Source organism: Tympanuchus pallidicinctus, unplaced genomic scaffold, assembly GCF_026119805.1.
Source record: "Tympanuchus pallidicinctus isolate F22 unplaced genomic scaffold, pur_lepc_1.0 scaffold2, whole genome shotgun sequence".
In the NCBI taxonomy this organism is placed as follows: Eukaryota; Metazoa; Chordata; class Aves; order Galliformes; family Phasianidae; genus Tympanuchus; species Tympanuchus pallidicinctus.
Genome location: NW_026294721.1, coordinates 45,910,941 through 45,927,711, shown reverse-complemented (window position 1 = coordinate 45,927,711; position 16,771 = coordinate 45,910,941). Strand labels below are relative to the sequence as shown.

Sequence of the window (16,771 nt, the reverse complement as noted above, 5' to 3'; positions counted from 1 at the left end):
AATTATCAGCGCAGCATAAGAACAGAAAAAGCCTTTGGAAATTAGTACTCTATACCTCACAGCATTGTAAGAAATAGTAATGAGGGAGAGATGACAGTAGAGTGACACTGGGAGTGAAGTACTAGGGCCTGGAATGTTAAAAATGAAAAAGCAAGCTGTACCTAAGCTGTCCCTAAGTAAGTGTATTGCTGCATCTCCATGTCCTCCTCCCCCCTTCCCCTTCCAAAACTGGGCTGCTGTAAGTCTTACTTCTGTCTGCCTTGGAAGTTAATTCTGTGATTCTGTGATTTACAGGGACACATGGACTTTAGAGAGCATTCCTTAATATTGCAGTGGTGTGAGGCAGGGAGGAAGAAAATTATTTCCAAAAGCTTTCTTTTTCATCTTCAGAAGCAGGCAAAATGGGAGTGAGAAAGTTAAAGGAATGACAAGATAGGCACAAAACCAGCTAATATTCTGAATTAGAAGAAACACGATTGAGATACGACTACTATATTAGTTCTATGAGTATTGTTATCAGGAAACAGTCACCTTTGCACTGCCTCCTGAAGCTGCTGAATCTGACCAACCAGTCTACTGACAGCTGTCACAATCTGACCCCATAAACTGCATCAGAAATCTCATGTAAGTAATATTACTTTGGCTCTATTACAGTAAAACATCTACTACCATGAAATAGCATAGCAAAGTGATATATATGGCATAGCAGAGTGATATATTGTAGTGACTAGTAGAGAATGAGCAAAAATGGATGTAATAAAGTGCTATCTAAATTTTATCAGAAATTAAATCTTTTTTTTTTAATTGTTTAAATTCTAAAAGGTAACTGAAAAATTTATAATTTGAGAATCAGAAAAATTGCTTCTGTTCCTATCTCACATTACAATTTCTCACATTTGTAAGCCCTTGACAGATACTTCTACAGCAGTCTATTTTACCAGTTCAAGAATTTGTTGCTGACTGAGGAATCGTCAGAAAATTCCTTTAAACATGTAGCTTTTCAAATAATTGTTATCCTGTAAGACCTTTCTGATTTATTCAGCTCTTCCTCATGCCTATTACCTTTCTAACTACTTACTTCATGAGTAATGCTAGAGTTTTCAGTGTTGTCAAACCAAATAAAAACTAAAGAAAAGCAGTGTGTCAGGAATAAGGTGTTAAAATGGATATTGCTCATCAATCATACACCACAAAAGGTAATGTGCTGCAAGTTACATTTCCTCTGATTCTTTTTTTCAGCTATTCAGAGTGCAAAAATAGATGTTTAATAACACAACAATAGAAATGCTATTTTAACTAGCACAATACTATTGAACCAGTACAGAGTATGACTCAGCTGTACCATGTGTGTATAGTATGTGTCTGTGTGAGAGAGACAGTCATTCAGGGCTCTGAACATCATCTTCACAAGACAGAACACACAGCCACAGAAATAATTACTAGGAAAGATTAAAAAAAGTGCACACTGCTTTGATGTTTGTTCTCTTCTGGAAATAAAGACATAAGTGCTTTCAAACAGTTCGCTCTGCAAAATGAACCTATTTAATCTCAAATATCAGCATTTAGTCTTATTATGATGTTTTCCAATATTCTCTCTCAGGCAAAAGTCCAGATCTGGTGGAACTATATTTTTCTACATAAGCCATAGGAAGTAATGCAAATTAGCATTCTTCTTTGGAACTTCCAATATGAAGAACTGCATCGATCACATTTTTTGATAAGTCATTGCACAGAGAAATCATAATAACAAAGATGGCAAGACAAGGAATTTTAAGTTATGTGGATAAAGTCAAAATCCAAATACCAACTATATTTAGTTATCCAAATAGTGCTTATTAAGGTTGCTTTTCATATATTTACTTTCCAGTCAGCAAAGGTCTCGCACACAACCACCTCATCTCCTCTTAGTACAATCCTTACTGTCCATTATCAGTAATTATTCTCAATAAGAGAAAAAACTTCTGCTTTAAAAGGCTTATAAAACTTTCTTTGTACTGTCTTTGTCCAGACAAACCATTCACAAGTCTTCCACTTTATAAAATTTTATTTCTGGCCAGTACATTAAATAAACAGATAGACAGACAGGTAGATGGATAAAAGAGAGATTTAGGACATACCTTCTACCTCATGCATTTGTGAAATTTAGATCACTGGTATAACCAGATTCAGAATGCAATTATGTTACTATCTTCTAAATAAACTGTTATAGAAAACCCAATCAAACCAGAATTTTATGGAAAAAATAAACACAGAAGAAAAAAAACAAACAGTACAGAAGGATCTTTTAGGTTTGCTTTTAGATTTGTTTCATTTCTCCTTCACAAGACATTTTCAGCTAGAACTTCTATGAGAGATTACAAATAGAATGTTCAGCAACAAGGAAAAATCATAAAACTCATTTCAAAGGAAAAATGGGGGAAAAATACAATACAGTAGTCTAAAATTAGGGTGTTTGAGATGCACAAATTGAATGCATAAGTGAGGAATCCTCTGGCGACAAAAGCAACATCATTTTATTAACATTTATAAGAGTTGATGTTTTCTTAAGGGACAAAATGATGAAAAAATAAGAGGCAGAAGTGAAATAGTTGGCCGTTCATCTGACTTGAATTCCAGAAGGTATATGAAAACTTGTCTACAGTAATCAAAACAAAAGAAATTAATTATCAACTTAGTTTTTATTTCAGCTCAGTTCTAGTGTTGTTTTATCCTTAGTAGGCTCAAGGAAACAAAACTGAAATAGTGAGCTCTTATTTTCTCTACCTTATACCAATGTAAGAATGTTCTGCATTTTTACTTGAAAAGTAAAGGCTCGCAGTTACATTGCTACATACATGCATACATAATAAAATCTAAATAATATAATACACATTTTAGTATTTTAGATGAACTCACCTTAAATTGTCAGGTGTCACAGTTTTGACAAAGGCTTTAATTAAGTCAAATTTTGAGATATTTTAGTTACAGATTTGAGAATTAAGACCAACTTAGGCCAGTAGTCCAATGCAAACTCATATGTTCCATAAAATGGAAGATTTTTTTCTTTAGTTTGCAAAGTCTTCTCGTGGAAGCACCAACTTCTTTAAATAGAAAACAATGCACTGGAAATTTTTTTTTTTTCCAATGGGAAAACAGTAGCAGTCACTATTATGACCTTCAAATAACTGCCTTACAAACCCACTTAAGAACACCTGTTTTTTATTCCGAGTGCATACACAAGCTGTGAATTTCTTTCTGTTCATCATTATTTTCATTGGACTGCTCATTGTATGGAGCACTGCAGACTATAGAGTGTTTTAATAATACTATTAGCATAAAACAAATGAAAAAAACAACAAACAAAAGAACTCTCCCTGTCTTACTTACAGTGATAGACTCTGAGTCATGAATAATGGTAATTAAAGTTTAACAAGGACAATAGAATTTGTAATTTTTGTACACTGCTTAAATCATAAAATCTTAGAGTTGCTTTGGTTGGAAGGGACCAAAGGGAGTATCTTAGTTCCAACACCCTGCAGTGGGCAGGATTGAGAAGCATTAGATCAGGCTGCTCAGAATCCCATTCAACCTGGCCTTGAGCACCTCCAGGATGGAGATCCACAAGTTCTCTGGGCAGTCTGTTCCCATGCCTCACCACCTTCTGAGTAAAGAACTTCCTCCTAACATCGAATATAAATGTATCCTTTTCTAGTTTAAATCCATTCCCCCTTGTCTTTTCACTATCAGACTATGTGAAAAGTCAGTCCTCTAGCTCTGTACAGCTCTGCTTCCTTCCTGTACTGGGGGCCCCAAAAACATGGTTAGATGCTATGCCTTCACTGTGTGCACATTGTATGGTCCGTTAGGGCCTCTTTCATCCTTATCAAAGGGAACACTCACCTTCTCGCGTTTCATACAATAAGAAATTAGCTATAACTTCATTCAGAACTGCCCCTTAACATTATTAAGTACTCAGAATTCCAGCTGAAATTGTCATGTTTGAAAAAACAAAAATTGCTAGAGAAAAAACTCAGTTCAGTCATATGAATAATGCATCACAGTACATTCTATATCAGAAGTGTAAAATAGATTTTCATTTTCACCAGGGCATTTTCATATGCCTTCAAAACATTTTTCAATTATATTCAAGGTAATTAAATCATGAATGGATTGCTCAAATGATTTCCCAATAATTCTGTTTTAATGTACCATGATATTAACATGAAATAAGCTACCTAGAGAAGAAATACTATTTCAAGAATCTTGCAGTAGAATAACACTGTGCAATTCAAACAACTATATTTAGCAAATCCACCTGGCAGAGAGATGTATAATTTCTGTGTTTCTACTCTCTGATACAATAATCTTTCAAAGACAAATTGAAGTCTTGTATCTGGGCTAACTCATATTAAAACAAATACAAAAAGGTTTTCAACTAAATTTGAAGACATATCTAATGTAAGTAAACATGTCTTCAATCTTTTCAAAGCACGCAGCATGGCCACTTACACATCAAATAAGAGGAGATCCTTTATTTGTTCTAGATTAGAAGTCACATATGTATCCTTACTTAGCCCAGACATCAAACATGCTTCTGTTGTGCTTCATACTTCTGAATCTGAAAAAAAACAAAAGCCACCAACATCTTTTCCTGGGAAACTGATACACACATCACAGCACCCAATATGAAACTGAAAAAATAGAAAAATGAGCTGTTGAATATATCTACAAAAAATAAACAAGAATTAACCAGCACAAGCTACAATTTCAACTCCTCTTTTTTGTCTTAGCCATACTTCAGCAACAATCAATTATATGAGTACAACGTACTCTCATAATAGCCTGCACTCTTTTTATCAATGAGTAAATAACTTGCTGTCTTCCCCTGTTGCACCAAAGTAATCCAACAAAGGTTTAGTGTTTTTTTATATATATTGTGACAATTTTCTATCAAATTATGAGAATTATTTGATAGCAAAACATTAACAAAACAGTACCATGAAACAAGCTACATAATTTGTCCCTTACAGCAAAACACAGATCTAAGCTATTGTGACAGTAGAAAATCAACAACTTGGCAGTAAAATCTTATTATGAGAAATGTCCAAAGATCTAATTTCACATAGTGACGGCAAATTTGATCATTCACTTTATAATAAATACTAAACAACTACTTTGCATCGCTTCCCCACTTCACAGGTCTCAACTACATAACAAAACTATTCTGAATGGAACTGTTTAAAGCAAAACATTTTATTACCCTTGCTAGTCAGACAGGAAGTTAGCCTTTCTTTTCACTACTTAATTTGGTTCATATTATTACTTGATAGACAGATAAATGATCATCCTGTGTGCTGCATACTTCCTTCAAGGTATCTGTGCCACCTTTCTCAACATTGTCAATTGTAGCTCTAACAAAGTGCTAATTTAAGTGAAAGCTCCTGGCTTCACATCTCACAGCTTGTCAAGGAAATTGGCTCATTTATGCCCCTACACAAGGATTTGTTTTGTAAGAAAATGGGTACATGCTTGACTGTAAACATGGCCTCTCTCATCATTTTGAAAGGAAATTAACACTATAAATTCAATAAGATATGCAGAATAGGAGATAGAGATCAGGAGGTGACATAACACCACAAATATTCCTAAATACTATGGTCTCATCCTAAACTTGAATTCATAGTATCTTTGAGTAAACCCTAAAAAAACACTCGAGTGGTGAAGTCCCACTAATATAAGTGAGAATAAACAGTACTAGTTCAGGTTCTTTATAAAACACTTCCCATCTCCTCAACTACAATTGTTGCTGCTGTTCCTTAGAGAATCATGGAATGTCTGAAGCCTGAAGGGACCTTAAAGATCATTTACTTCCAACTCCCTTCTGCAGGCAGGGTTGACGACCACTAGATCAGGCTGCCCAGAATCACATCCAACCTGGCCTTGAACACCTCCAGGGTTGGGGTATCCATAGATTCTCTGGACAACCTGTTCCAATACTTCACCACTTTGAGTAAAAAATTTCTTCCTAATGCTTAATCTGATCCTTCCCTCTTCTAGTTTAAAGCCATTCCCCCTTTTCCTAGCACTATCAGACTGTATAAAAAGTTGATGTCCCTCCTGTTTATAAGCTCCCTTCAAGTACTGGAAAGCCACAGCAAGGTCTCCTCAGAACCTTCTCTTTCCATCTCCCTTGCTCTTTCTTCATAGAAGAGGTGCTCCAGCCTCCTGATCATTTTTGTGGCCCTCCTCTGGAACCACTCCAACAGCTTCTCATCCCTCCTGTAGTGGGGCTGGGACACGATACCTTCAGATGTGGCCTCAGAAGAGCAGAACAGAGGAGGAAAATCACTGCCTTCTTTCTGCTGGCTACTCCTCTCTTGGTGCAGCCCAGGATAGCATCAGCCTTGCAGGCTGCAAGAGCATACTTCTAGCTCACATACAGCTTTTCATCTACCAGAATCCCTAAGTCCTTCTCCATAGGGTTGCTCTCACGTAGTTCTCCTGGTCATTACTTGTATCTGGGATTGCCTCAACCCAAGCGCAACACCTTACACTTGGCCTTGTTAAACCTCATTAGATTTCTGTGTGCCCACTTTTTCTAGCATGTCCAGGTCCCTCTGTATAGTGTCCCTCCCCTCTATTGTGTCAACAGCACCACAAAACTTGGTGCCATCAGCAAACTTGATGATAGTACACTCAATCCCACTGTCTGCCATTTAAGATATTGAAGAAGGACAGTCCCAAGAAAGGTCTGTGGGGGACACCACTCATTACCAGCCTCCACTCAGACACAGATACATTGACCACAACTTTCTGGCTTCAACCTTCAACCAATTCCATATCCACCAAATAGTTCACCATTCAGATCTGTATTACTCCAATGCAGAGAAAATAGTGTTGTGATTAGTCATGTTCTTCTCAGAACATTAGGTTTATTGCTGCTTAATTAAGCAAATCTTACTCTAACAGTTCATAAGCATTCAAGTTATTGACACAGAGCAGACCTTTCTTGAAATACAAACCAGTCAGGCATAACATAGTCAGTCTTTGTTACCTTTAAAAAATATTGCCAGCTGAGTTATCAGAGACATCCATAACATCCTTCAAAATCATTCTAAAGTTAATGATACAGGAATGAAAAAAAGTAAATCCATAATTATGACACTAATAAAGAAATATTTGTTTAAATTCTTACAATAATAAAATATAGCAGTAATTTCAAATGTTTTGTCTATGGTTTATGTCATGTAATTTGAATTTGAATGATGAATAAATTAGTAATTTATTATCATTGATAAATAGATTATAAACATTTAATATATGTGTCAATAATGCATGCGTGATGATTGAATCTGATATGCACGGCTATAACCATGTTTTTGATCTGCTTGAAACAATAACAGTTTGTAAGAGCACTAATTCAAAACAACATATTGAATTGTACCACTAGCTTTAAAATGAGAGTAATGTTACAGATCAAAAGACTGAAAAAGTATCCATTTCATCTCTCTCTTCTGGAGTTCATAAAATTCACTCCACCTTCTCATCCTTGAGCAAAGCTGTTTCTCCCAAACGGAAAACTACTACAAAAAAATGTAATGAAATGTAATCCTGCAGCATCTCTTCTCCCCTCATTCACAAATAGGCTGAGTTCCACTGGGCTTTAAGCCACTTCTTTTTTTAGTGCATTATCCAAATCTTGCACCTCAAAAAACATTCCCCCATGAATTTTCTGTGCAGTCATCTGTTTAATTGGAATAGTCCACAAACCTTTTATGTATTTAAAATTTTCTCATTTTAGCAGAGGTAGCATCTCCCTTTTTTGCATAGCAAAAAAGAGAGACAAACAGGTTACTTGCAAATGAGCTTCCATTCTTGCATTCCAGATAGCATGATTTCTCAGAATACCTGTTTTTATATAATATATAAATAAAATCAAAGCACACCTTAATGATGTCACTTGCAGTCATGTGTGCTTAACACTTAGAAATCATGAAAATACAGTTAGAAAATTTTTGAATGCTTTGTTCTCAGCAGCTGTTCAGGACATACAGGAAAGAGGTATCTGAAGATAATACAAAATACTCAGCTGCCTTAAATGATCTGTTTCCTTACAAACTCTTACACTGTTAGGGATAGGGTGCATAGGTTGTGTTATATGTGTAATAACTGTTAGCTGACAGCAGTGGAAAAAAATTCAGATTTTTCAAACTGAAAAATCCTAGGACCTTCAGTAAGTTAATAACTAAAAATTTATTTTCCTTGGTATCGCATAGCTTATGCTCTTTATTCCACATCTCATGCAACTTCTGAGCCCATGTTTTCCATTGCTTTTATTTTAAAAGCCTCCCTTCATTTTTAGGCTGTTTCCACCCTGGCTACTTCTATTCCCCCTTACATGCATATTTGCCTGAGAGACAAACAACAGATAATCTCACTCATCCTCTTCAAAGCTGAAAGAGAGCAAGCTCATCTGCTGTGTGGGATGAGCAGTGGGAACAGAGTTTCACCTCCCTCTTCCCCTGAAATCTTTGTCTGTCTACTGAATTCCATATTTCTCTTGAGGGCACCAAGATACTCAATGAAACAAGCATGCACAACTTGTGTTTATTACCCAAAAGAGCAGAATAATTTCAATTAAAACAGAAAAAAAGAAAAAATAGAAAGCTCCTCTCTGAAATTTTGACTATTCTGAATATTTCAGTCTGGAAATAAAACCATAGTCCTTTAGTGGAAGGAATGCATTACTTTATATATGCCTCTCATTTCAACACCTCAGGAAAAAAAAAAAAAAAAAAAAAAAAAAAAAAGGTAAAGAAACAGGCAATGATGGGGCAGGCAACTATCATCCTCTAGGAGGATCTACATAACCCACTCACGTTGTGTGACCAGTTTTGAGGAAGACTTTTCCATGAAAATTAATGAATGCCAATGCCATCTTTTATGTTTTTCAAAATAAGTATGTGAATGTGTGATACTTTTAAATGTACTATTTACACCTGTGTATATTAATGCTTTTAATCTCATTTAAAATCACAAACTTTTGAATCCATCAGTAAAGAACGTTGTAGACCATTGCAGAAAGGCGTCTCATGTTTGGAAAAAGCAAAGATAGTGGCATTAGATGTTACCTTCAAGAAATTGCTATTAAGTCAATATTTTGGGGGGTTGGTTGGGGGATGGTTCTTCTTTAAATGTAACACAATTTTTTTCTTGAATTTTCAGTGTAGTGTAGTTATTCTGATTAGGTATCAACAACAGTGAGAACATACCAACAAGCAAAAAACTATGCTTAAGAGAATAAGACAAGTTAATGAAATTTGTATTTTGAATGAAATTTTTCAACAAAATGTCAAAGACGAGACAGATCTCTAAACAAATTTTCTATTGAATTTCGTGGAACACTGTTGATATGAAAATTTCCATTGTATGTATAGCATACTATTGAACATGGGAAGCTATGTATAAAAACTAAGACAAGACAAGCAAACTGTAAACAATGTTTGAAGTATTAATAAAAGTAACTTTCTATGATTTATACTGTTATTACCATTTATTTATATACTAAATGTAAATCCTAAGCTCTTTCCATTACACACGGCCAATCTAAGAGCACCTGAGGGGTTGAAGAATGCAAGCTCTTTCCAAAGCCAATGATCTCTTCCCTACACAAAGATTTCAGAGCTGTATGTGCTGCAGGCAAACATCACTGGGGAACACTTGAGAAAATTGCTCTAGCTGCTGCTGTAACAACTATAATTGTCTACAATTCCACATGCTGCAGATGAACATCATGGGAAACTTTCACAATTATCCTCATTGTTAGTCATTCCACTGCATTCTTAAAGAATTGAAATCCAATATTCAATTTCATTTTAACTCAGGGAACAAATCAGTATGTTATGTGCAATGGCAGAAAGGTTTCTGTGAATTGTTTTTCAGTCATGGATTGATTTAAATTGAGCAAGGTTCAAGACATAGAACATGGAACAAGAATTCAGCTGCCTCCAGGGATTTAATCAGTTTCCTGACCTAACAAAATTCATCGAAACAGATGATGGAAAAAAAAAAATAATCAATTTGTGGTAAATGATGCCATCACTCAACAGCCAGAGTAGAGTCACTTTTTGAATAGTTACCCAGTTCCTAGGGGGCAGCAGGGTGGCTGCAGGACACATGGTCAGGGAGGCAGCTGCATAACTACAGACTATCTTGAAAGGTAAATAATTAGAGTACCAGCAATACTACACTTTTACCTTAAAAATAACAACTAAAAAGGCTTCAAAACTAGCTTTTACATTGAGCACACAAACATATATAAGTCATATGCAAACAAGTATATAAGCTAAAGGCAAAGCCTTTTCTATGGTTACGTAATTTCTCACGTCTTCACTTATCTTTATTTCAGTGTTTCATATCAAGAGAAGGTTTATATAGCCCCCCCCCAAAAATACCCTCAAATTACTTGGTTTTCTGAATCTGTAATACCACTTTTTTTTTTTTCCATCAAATTTAGAAATCTGACAGTTCAGGCTAATTTCAGTGGACTAAGCTATTCAGTAAGTTTTTCAAAATCATGGGGATTTTTTTTTTTTTTAGACATGTTCACAAAATTCAAATTTTTAAACAGACAAAATAATCTGAGCTAAAGTATGCAAATTATATCTTTTCCTTAAAGAGACAGTGATGACTGTGTCACAAAACTTTAAAAACTCAAAATAAAAATAAAAATGCAGGAGTTGTGAATTATCCTAAGTGCAATACACTGCACTATTGAAGCAACTTAGTCCATCATTAGAGTCTCAAGAATGACTTCTGAGAGATATTCACCTTGTTTGTTCTCTCGCACTCCAGTACAGAGAACTGCAATTCTTCAGGGTTCCAGAGCAGAGCAAGTTACTTCAAAGTACTTCAAGGCCCCGGTAGCATTTGACAGGAAAAATAAAGGAGTATTCTACATGCTTTACCAAACACTCCTTTAATTTCTCCTTCAAATTCACATATTCATGAGTTTTTTTTGTGATACAGAGGCAGCCAAAAATCAACAGAACTCAACTGCTAGCATTAAGATAGAAACACCCACTGTTTTCACACATCCACGAGTAGGACCTGAAGCAGAATCTGAAGGAGCCCTTAAATAAACCAAGCAATGAAATAATGCAGGATTCAGACAACATAGATGAAATGGAGACCAGGTTTTTCTTTTTTAAGGCATCACCTGCTACTAGGTCTGAAGAATACAAATACTTCTCATACAACAAGATAAACATGAATATTTGAAGGAAGGAGAGGGAAGAAACCTAACTGCCCTAAAAATCCATCTTCACTCTGGATCTCATCTCTCCCTGTGGTGATTGATTTAGTTTTACAAACTCTGAAACACAGACACGTCCATTTCACTTTGCTGGAAAAAAAAAATCAAATGTCAACAAAATACAGATGAATAGCAGCATTTCTCAAGATCCACAGGAAGGAAGTAGACTCATCATGCGTTCCATTAAGGTGAAGGTCTTCCTGGACAGATAATGTGCTTGATGCAAAGAAAAAATGGTCTAATTCCTAAGGGCTGCCAAATATAACATAAACTTGTATTTACTATCATTTGGGAAGACTTCCAAAACAAAACAAAGTTACAACACTGGCCAAAACCCATGAGGTGAGCCCAATGTCAAAAACAGTTTAAAACAATACTTCTATTTTATTCCTGCAGTTTTCATTTCCAGATCTATACTCTTGCACTTCACTGCAATACATACACTGCAAGCCACAGGGATTTCTGTGACAACTGTAGGTAAGAAAAAATATGCGTAGCATCAAGAGTCTCTTGGAGCAGCATAATCTAGAAGATTATTAAGTTTCTATTGAAACTCAATTTTATTCTGATGCTCTAGTAGGAATTTACTTGCAGGTGGGGTTACCTTAAAAAAAAAAAAAAAAAGTCCTAACAGAGAAGACCAGGCTAAGTATGTCACCACGGTTTTCTCTTTTACAGTGCAAACAAGTATTTTCATGATTTTTGTTGTTTAGGCTAATGAAACTGATTTTATCACCAAAGGCAGGATTATTTGTCAATATATTTCATACCCGCATAGAATAAAAATAATAATAGTGCTCTTTCATCAGATCATAGCTATTCTATTCTTTACCATCCCCCTAGCCTCAGGTGCTTTTCAGCTAGGACTCCTTCCTTTCATCTGGAGAGTCCTCATAAATAGATTCACAGTGTCCAGCTTTTCCAATATCCCTGATTATCTTGTTTATCAACACAGCTGTTTTCCATGGATTACGTACATTCTCAACCAATGTACTAAAGAAAGAAAGTGAAAGAACTGTGAGGAAAGTAGGACACAGCCAGGGATTGAAGGAAAAGCCACTGCATTTACACAAGAAAAATAAGTGGTGGGAGAACAAGAATGAAAACAAGATGATGCAAGTTAAACTTCAGGTCCTGTCTTTCAGTGAAGCCCTGTGGTTCAAGACCTCATGACTTGTTTTAGACTCAGAAACGTAAAAAGTCTGGACAAGAACATAAAAGACATGAAAGGGAAAATATATTCTTAATAAATTTTTAGGAGGACTACATACACTTAACGTTCACTATACAAAACTTTGTTAGAATGTTTCAAATACAATTCTTCCCTAAAAACAAATTTTGTGCCAAGGCCACAAGCTAAATTCTATCTAGTTGAAAACCGAAGAAAGATACTTAAATTCTCTTTTAATTTTAGCTTTCATATTTATGATTTTCTCACAACATTCCATCCTCTGGCTTGTCCATGTGAATACATTGATGCTATGATACCAAAGTGCTTCAAGATTTTTTTTTAGAAAAATTACATAACATTAACCTACATCGTTCTAAGATAAACTAAGTCTGTTGGAAACATGTAACAACTTAGCATATTGCTTATACTGCGTAGCAGATCAAGAAAAGACAGAAGATTCCAGAGCATAGAAGAGAAAGTTTGTCACCAAGATTTTGACACTAATATGATGGAAAAAGATCTAACTTCACATTTGTGTCTTCAGCTTTAAAGAAATGCTTGCTAATATAAAAAGAAATCTGAATTTTTTCAATATTAATAGTATTTTTTTCCTCTAAAAATCATTCAAAAAATGCCAGTTCAATGGTTATAAATATTTTGCAGAAATACATTTGTTTAATTAAATTTATTTTACAAAAATTTCCTTCTGTCATTTCTAGACTGGAACATCTGCTGAAAAGTATGGTAACTGCAGACAACTGGTAATATGAAAACATGAATCTTTTTCAAATGGCAGGTATTTACTATTCATTTTCCTGAATAATTTTTGAGTCCCAATTTCTGAAGAGTGGAAAACTTGCTTCCTGCTTTATTCTAAAAAAATCAAGCATTTTCCAAGTGCAAATAGTAATAATAGTACAGCATTTGGGGCGCAAGAGTTCAATAGCTGTAAAATGCAGTATTGCAGTAATTCTAACTAACATAGAAATATATTACAGGTATGGTCAACATGTAGCAACACAAACTCCATAATGTTCAAAAGGAATCCACTTAATTAGTTGGTTAGTTGGTCTACATTATTTGCAGTAAGTATTTATCATTATTTCTACATGAAGCACAGTCAGAAATGACTCCCAGACGTAGTTATATCTGAACTTCTTGTTTCTTCTTTCCCTTAAACTTATAATTGTTTATAGATACAAGAAAATCATTTACAAGAAAATTCTGTGTCATCGCAGAAAGTCTGCAGTCCACAAAGCAGGTGCATCAATCAGGTGGCTCAATTTGAATATTTTTTAATCCATACCCTGTGACTTTTTTGACAAGCTTATTTTCTATCTCAGTAGAGATCTATTTTTGCTATTGATAGAGCAAAGGATTTTTTTAATCTGTCTATAGCTATCAAGCATAGATTTGCTATTAGATCTCAGAGGTTAAATGCATTATGTTTTGCACAAGTGAAAAATTTTGATGGTTTATGTTATGTCTAATCAAAATGATGTTGACGAAGTCCAGATGTTCAAACTAAACTGTACCTCCTAAAAGAAGAGAACAAAGAAGAAAACTATTGTAATCTGAAAAATAACTATTGAGTCAATGTTTTAGTCAGTGAACTACTATAAAGTGACTCTTAGCATCACTTTTAGATTCCTGTCCAGACAAACACCGTCAGTACAGAAATGATTTAAACAAGTAATTGAGTAGACCAAAAATTGGGATATTTCTTTAAACATGCAGAACCCAGTCAGGTTCATGTAACATATTAAATTATAATTCACTACCCTTTCCAACCTCCACCCAGTTACAACCCAACTTTATACATCTATATTTCTTTTTCCGGATTTTTTCCTTCAGGCTCAAGTATTAGGATTTTCTTTCTACGGAGATGTAAAGTACTGATTTTCTTACTGTTTCCGAATTTTAGATCATCTGCCAAGGTTGGAGAATGATGTGGAATAAATGAACACCTGCTCTTGAAAAGGAAGCTATCTCAAATGCCAGGCTTTGGCATGATGACAATAGAATGAGCACGTCACCCAGAAAATCTGTTCTAATGGCCTCTTGCCAACACATTTGTTCCCAGTAAAGTAAAGGTTAAAATTGCTGTCAATAGTTTTTGTTTGTTTCTAGAACACAAAGAATTGAGTAGAACTCAGCCAAAGTCCGTGTGTTTGTGTGTGAGTGTATGAGGGAGGAACACCCGCTTTATTCTGGTACTCTACATGTGTAGCATTTAACTCACTTAAGGAGCTGTGGTTTACAAATAACAAAAAGGAAGTTCAAAAAATTCTGTTTAATCTGAATGTCAACACCAAGATAGAACTGACTAATGCTAAATTATGGGCTTAATATAAAGCATTCAGACAAAATGCATGGTCATTTCCTGACAGCAAACTAGCAAACATATTCAGGAATCTTAAGAATTATATTTCCAAATATAGAAAAAAAATGAATGGTCATCTAACAACTTTCATGAGAACTGTGCTTCTAAAGAACAGTTTTGAGCATCAGAAACAACTTTTAACAACTTAAAATTTAAATGGCTAACATATACTTCAGGTCTGTAACTAGTTCACAAGAATAGTTCTCAGAAGTCTACATTTTTGAATACACAGTGACTTCAAAGCCATATACAGTATATTTTTGAAGTCTTATTTTCAAAACTTTGGATTATTCAAACAGGTTTTCAGTCAAATATAGTGAAAATTAAATATAAGATTATTGCTCTTGGACATTTATTCAGAAAGTAAATGTGTACAAAACTGATCAAAACATTCTTCACACCTTAGAAAATAGATGACATTCATAATGGAAAAATTTAAGTCTGTCGTAAATAAAAGTTTCTCTAAGTAACAGTTTACTGAGAAAACTTCAAGTAAAAGGAATAACTTCTTTTATATTTAATATTGAAACTAACAGGGAAATTATGTTCTCTGATCGCTATCAGACTTGTTCTGCCTTAGTACTTGTGTAAAGACAGTCTTCTGTGTCAGTATATTGCAGAAGTGCAGCTTTCTTGGGTGTTTCCAAAAACAAAAACAAAACACCAAACAAACACAACCGTAACTTTCATGGACCTATTTGGCATGTGTAAATACAGAATCTTAAATTTTCTTTTGAAGAAACCGAAGGGCATTACTTTTTCTTGTTTATGAAGGACAGTATTAAAAGTAGCTTTGTTCTAAAAATGGAAATAATTATTTTTTCTTCTTTTACTGACAACAGTTAAGGGGTTTTAGTTTTGGTTTTTAACTTGATAAAAACATTATTCTATTCAAGACTAAATGATGAGCTGGCTTAGCTGACTTATTTTCAACCAATGATCTGTCAATAAAGCTTTTTCAGAATTTCACCAAAATTTCCTTCTCCTGTTAGTTTTCTCTCTCTGTACTGGGTTGAGTCAGAGAGCCCCTTAAAAGATGCCTACAGATTTCTTCCACAAAATATGTGTCTTGATGATCATAAAGCCAGGTCACTGCAGAATTTGGCTACGTAAGACATATCATTGCCATCTTAACCTGGAATGATCTGTACAAGATTTTAAAGAGCACAAAGTCTTGCACAAGAAAGGAATCTGAACAATAATCCATTTCTATCATTTGGGGGAGGGAAGGAACTTTAGGGGATGGAGTGCTTTTCTACAAATAAAGAGGCTTTTAAAAAATTTTATTGTCATATTTCATTGCCATATTGATTGGATTTCCCCCAGTCTTACTATTTGCTTTGGGGCAATTAATTACACGTGTCCTCTGCTACAGAAGTAGAACACTAAATTTCTCAGAGACCACTAGAAATCAGTAAGGTAGATGTTGATTTTAAAGATAATAGCCTAAAGATATTCCAGGACTTCCAACGGAAAAATTATGTCAAATTTCAACTTGTATGGATTCCTAGTTGTGACACGTCACTTTTTCCTTGTAAAGCTGATTTTGTTTTATTCTGTCACCATTTTGTCAAACTTCTTGTCCAAAAGATTTAACAGTTCTACCACTCAAAACAATTCTATTGGTCAAAATATGGCCTACTCATCTATACCTCAGTAGATGCCTTTTTTGCTTTCACAGCCATAGCAGCTATAAAAGCAATGAGGTTCCTGGCATTTCACAAACTGTGAAGAGCAGATTTTGTGCTAGCTTTTTACTTCTTCACACAGTTAAAAGAAACAATGACCTACCAAGCTAGTACAATATATGGGTTATTTCCAGTGCAAGCATACTGATGGCACAGAGCACTGAAATACTACTACGTGTCATGAGACACATAGAGAACAAGTAACACATGCTGATCTTTTTTTTCTCTCCCTAGCC

At 34.8% G+C, this 16,771-nt stretch overlaps 1 protein-coding gene and 1 non-coding gene across 4 annotated transcripts in view; both read right to left on the bottom strand.

Annotated features, from left to right (window-relative positions):
* GPM6A (glycoprotein M6A) overlaps positions 1-16,771 on the bottom strand; it is a 93,943-nt gene that overhangs the window by 31,136 nt on the left and 46,036 nt on the right. The window contains exon 1 of one of the 3 annotated variants that reach the window (XM_052682493.1): positions 4,489-4,512. The exons of the other annotated variants lie outside the window; for them this stretch is intronic. Within the exon in view, the coding sequence (XP_052538453.1) occupies positions 4,489-4,492 (4 nt within the window). The 5' untranslated portion in view covers positions 4,493-4,512. Of the gene's footprint in view, positions 1-4,488; positions 4,513-16,771 lie in introns of those variants that run through there. 3 annotated transcript variants of the gene reach the window in all.
* On the bottom strand, positions 3,789-3,901 carry LOC128080776 (U6atac minor spliceosomal RNA). The gene has a single exon (XR_008206883.1). It is a non-coding gene; the product is annotated as a U6atac minor spliceosomal RNA (small nuclear RNA).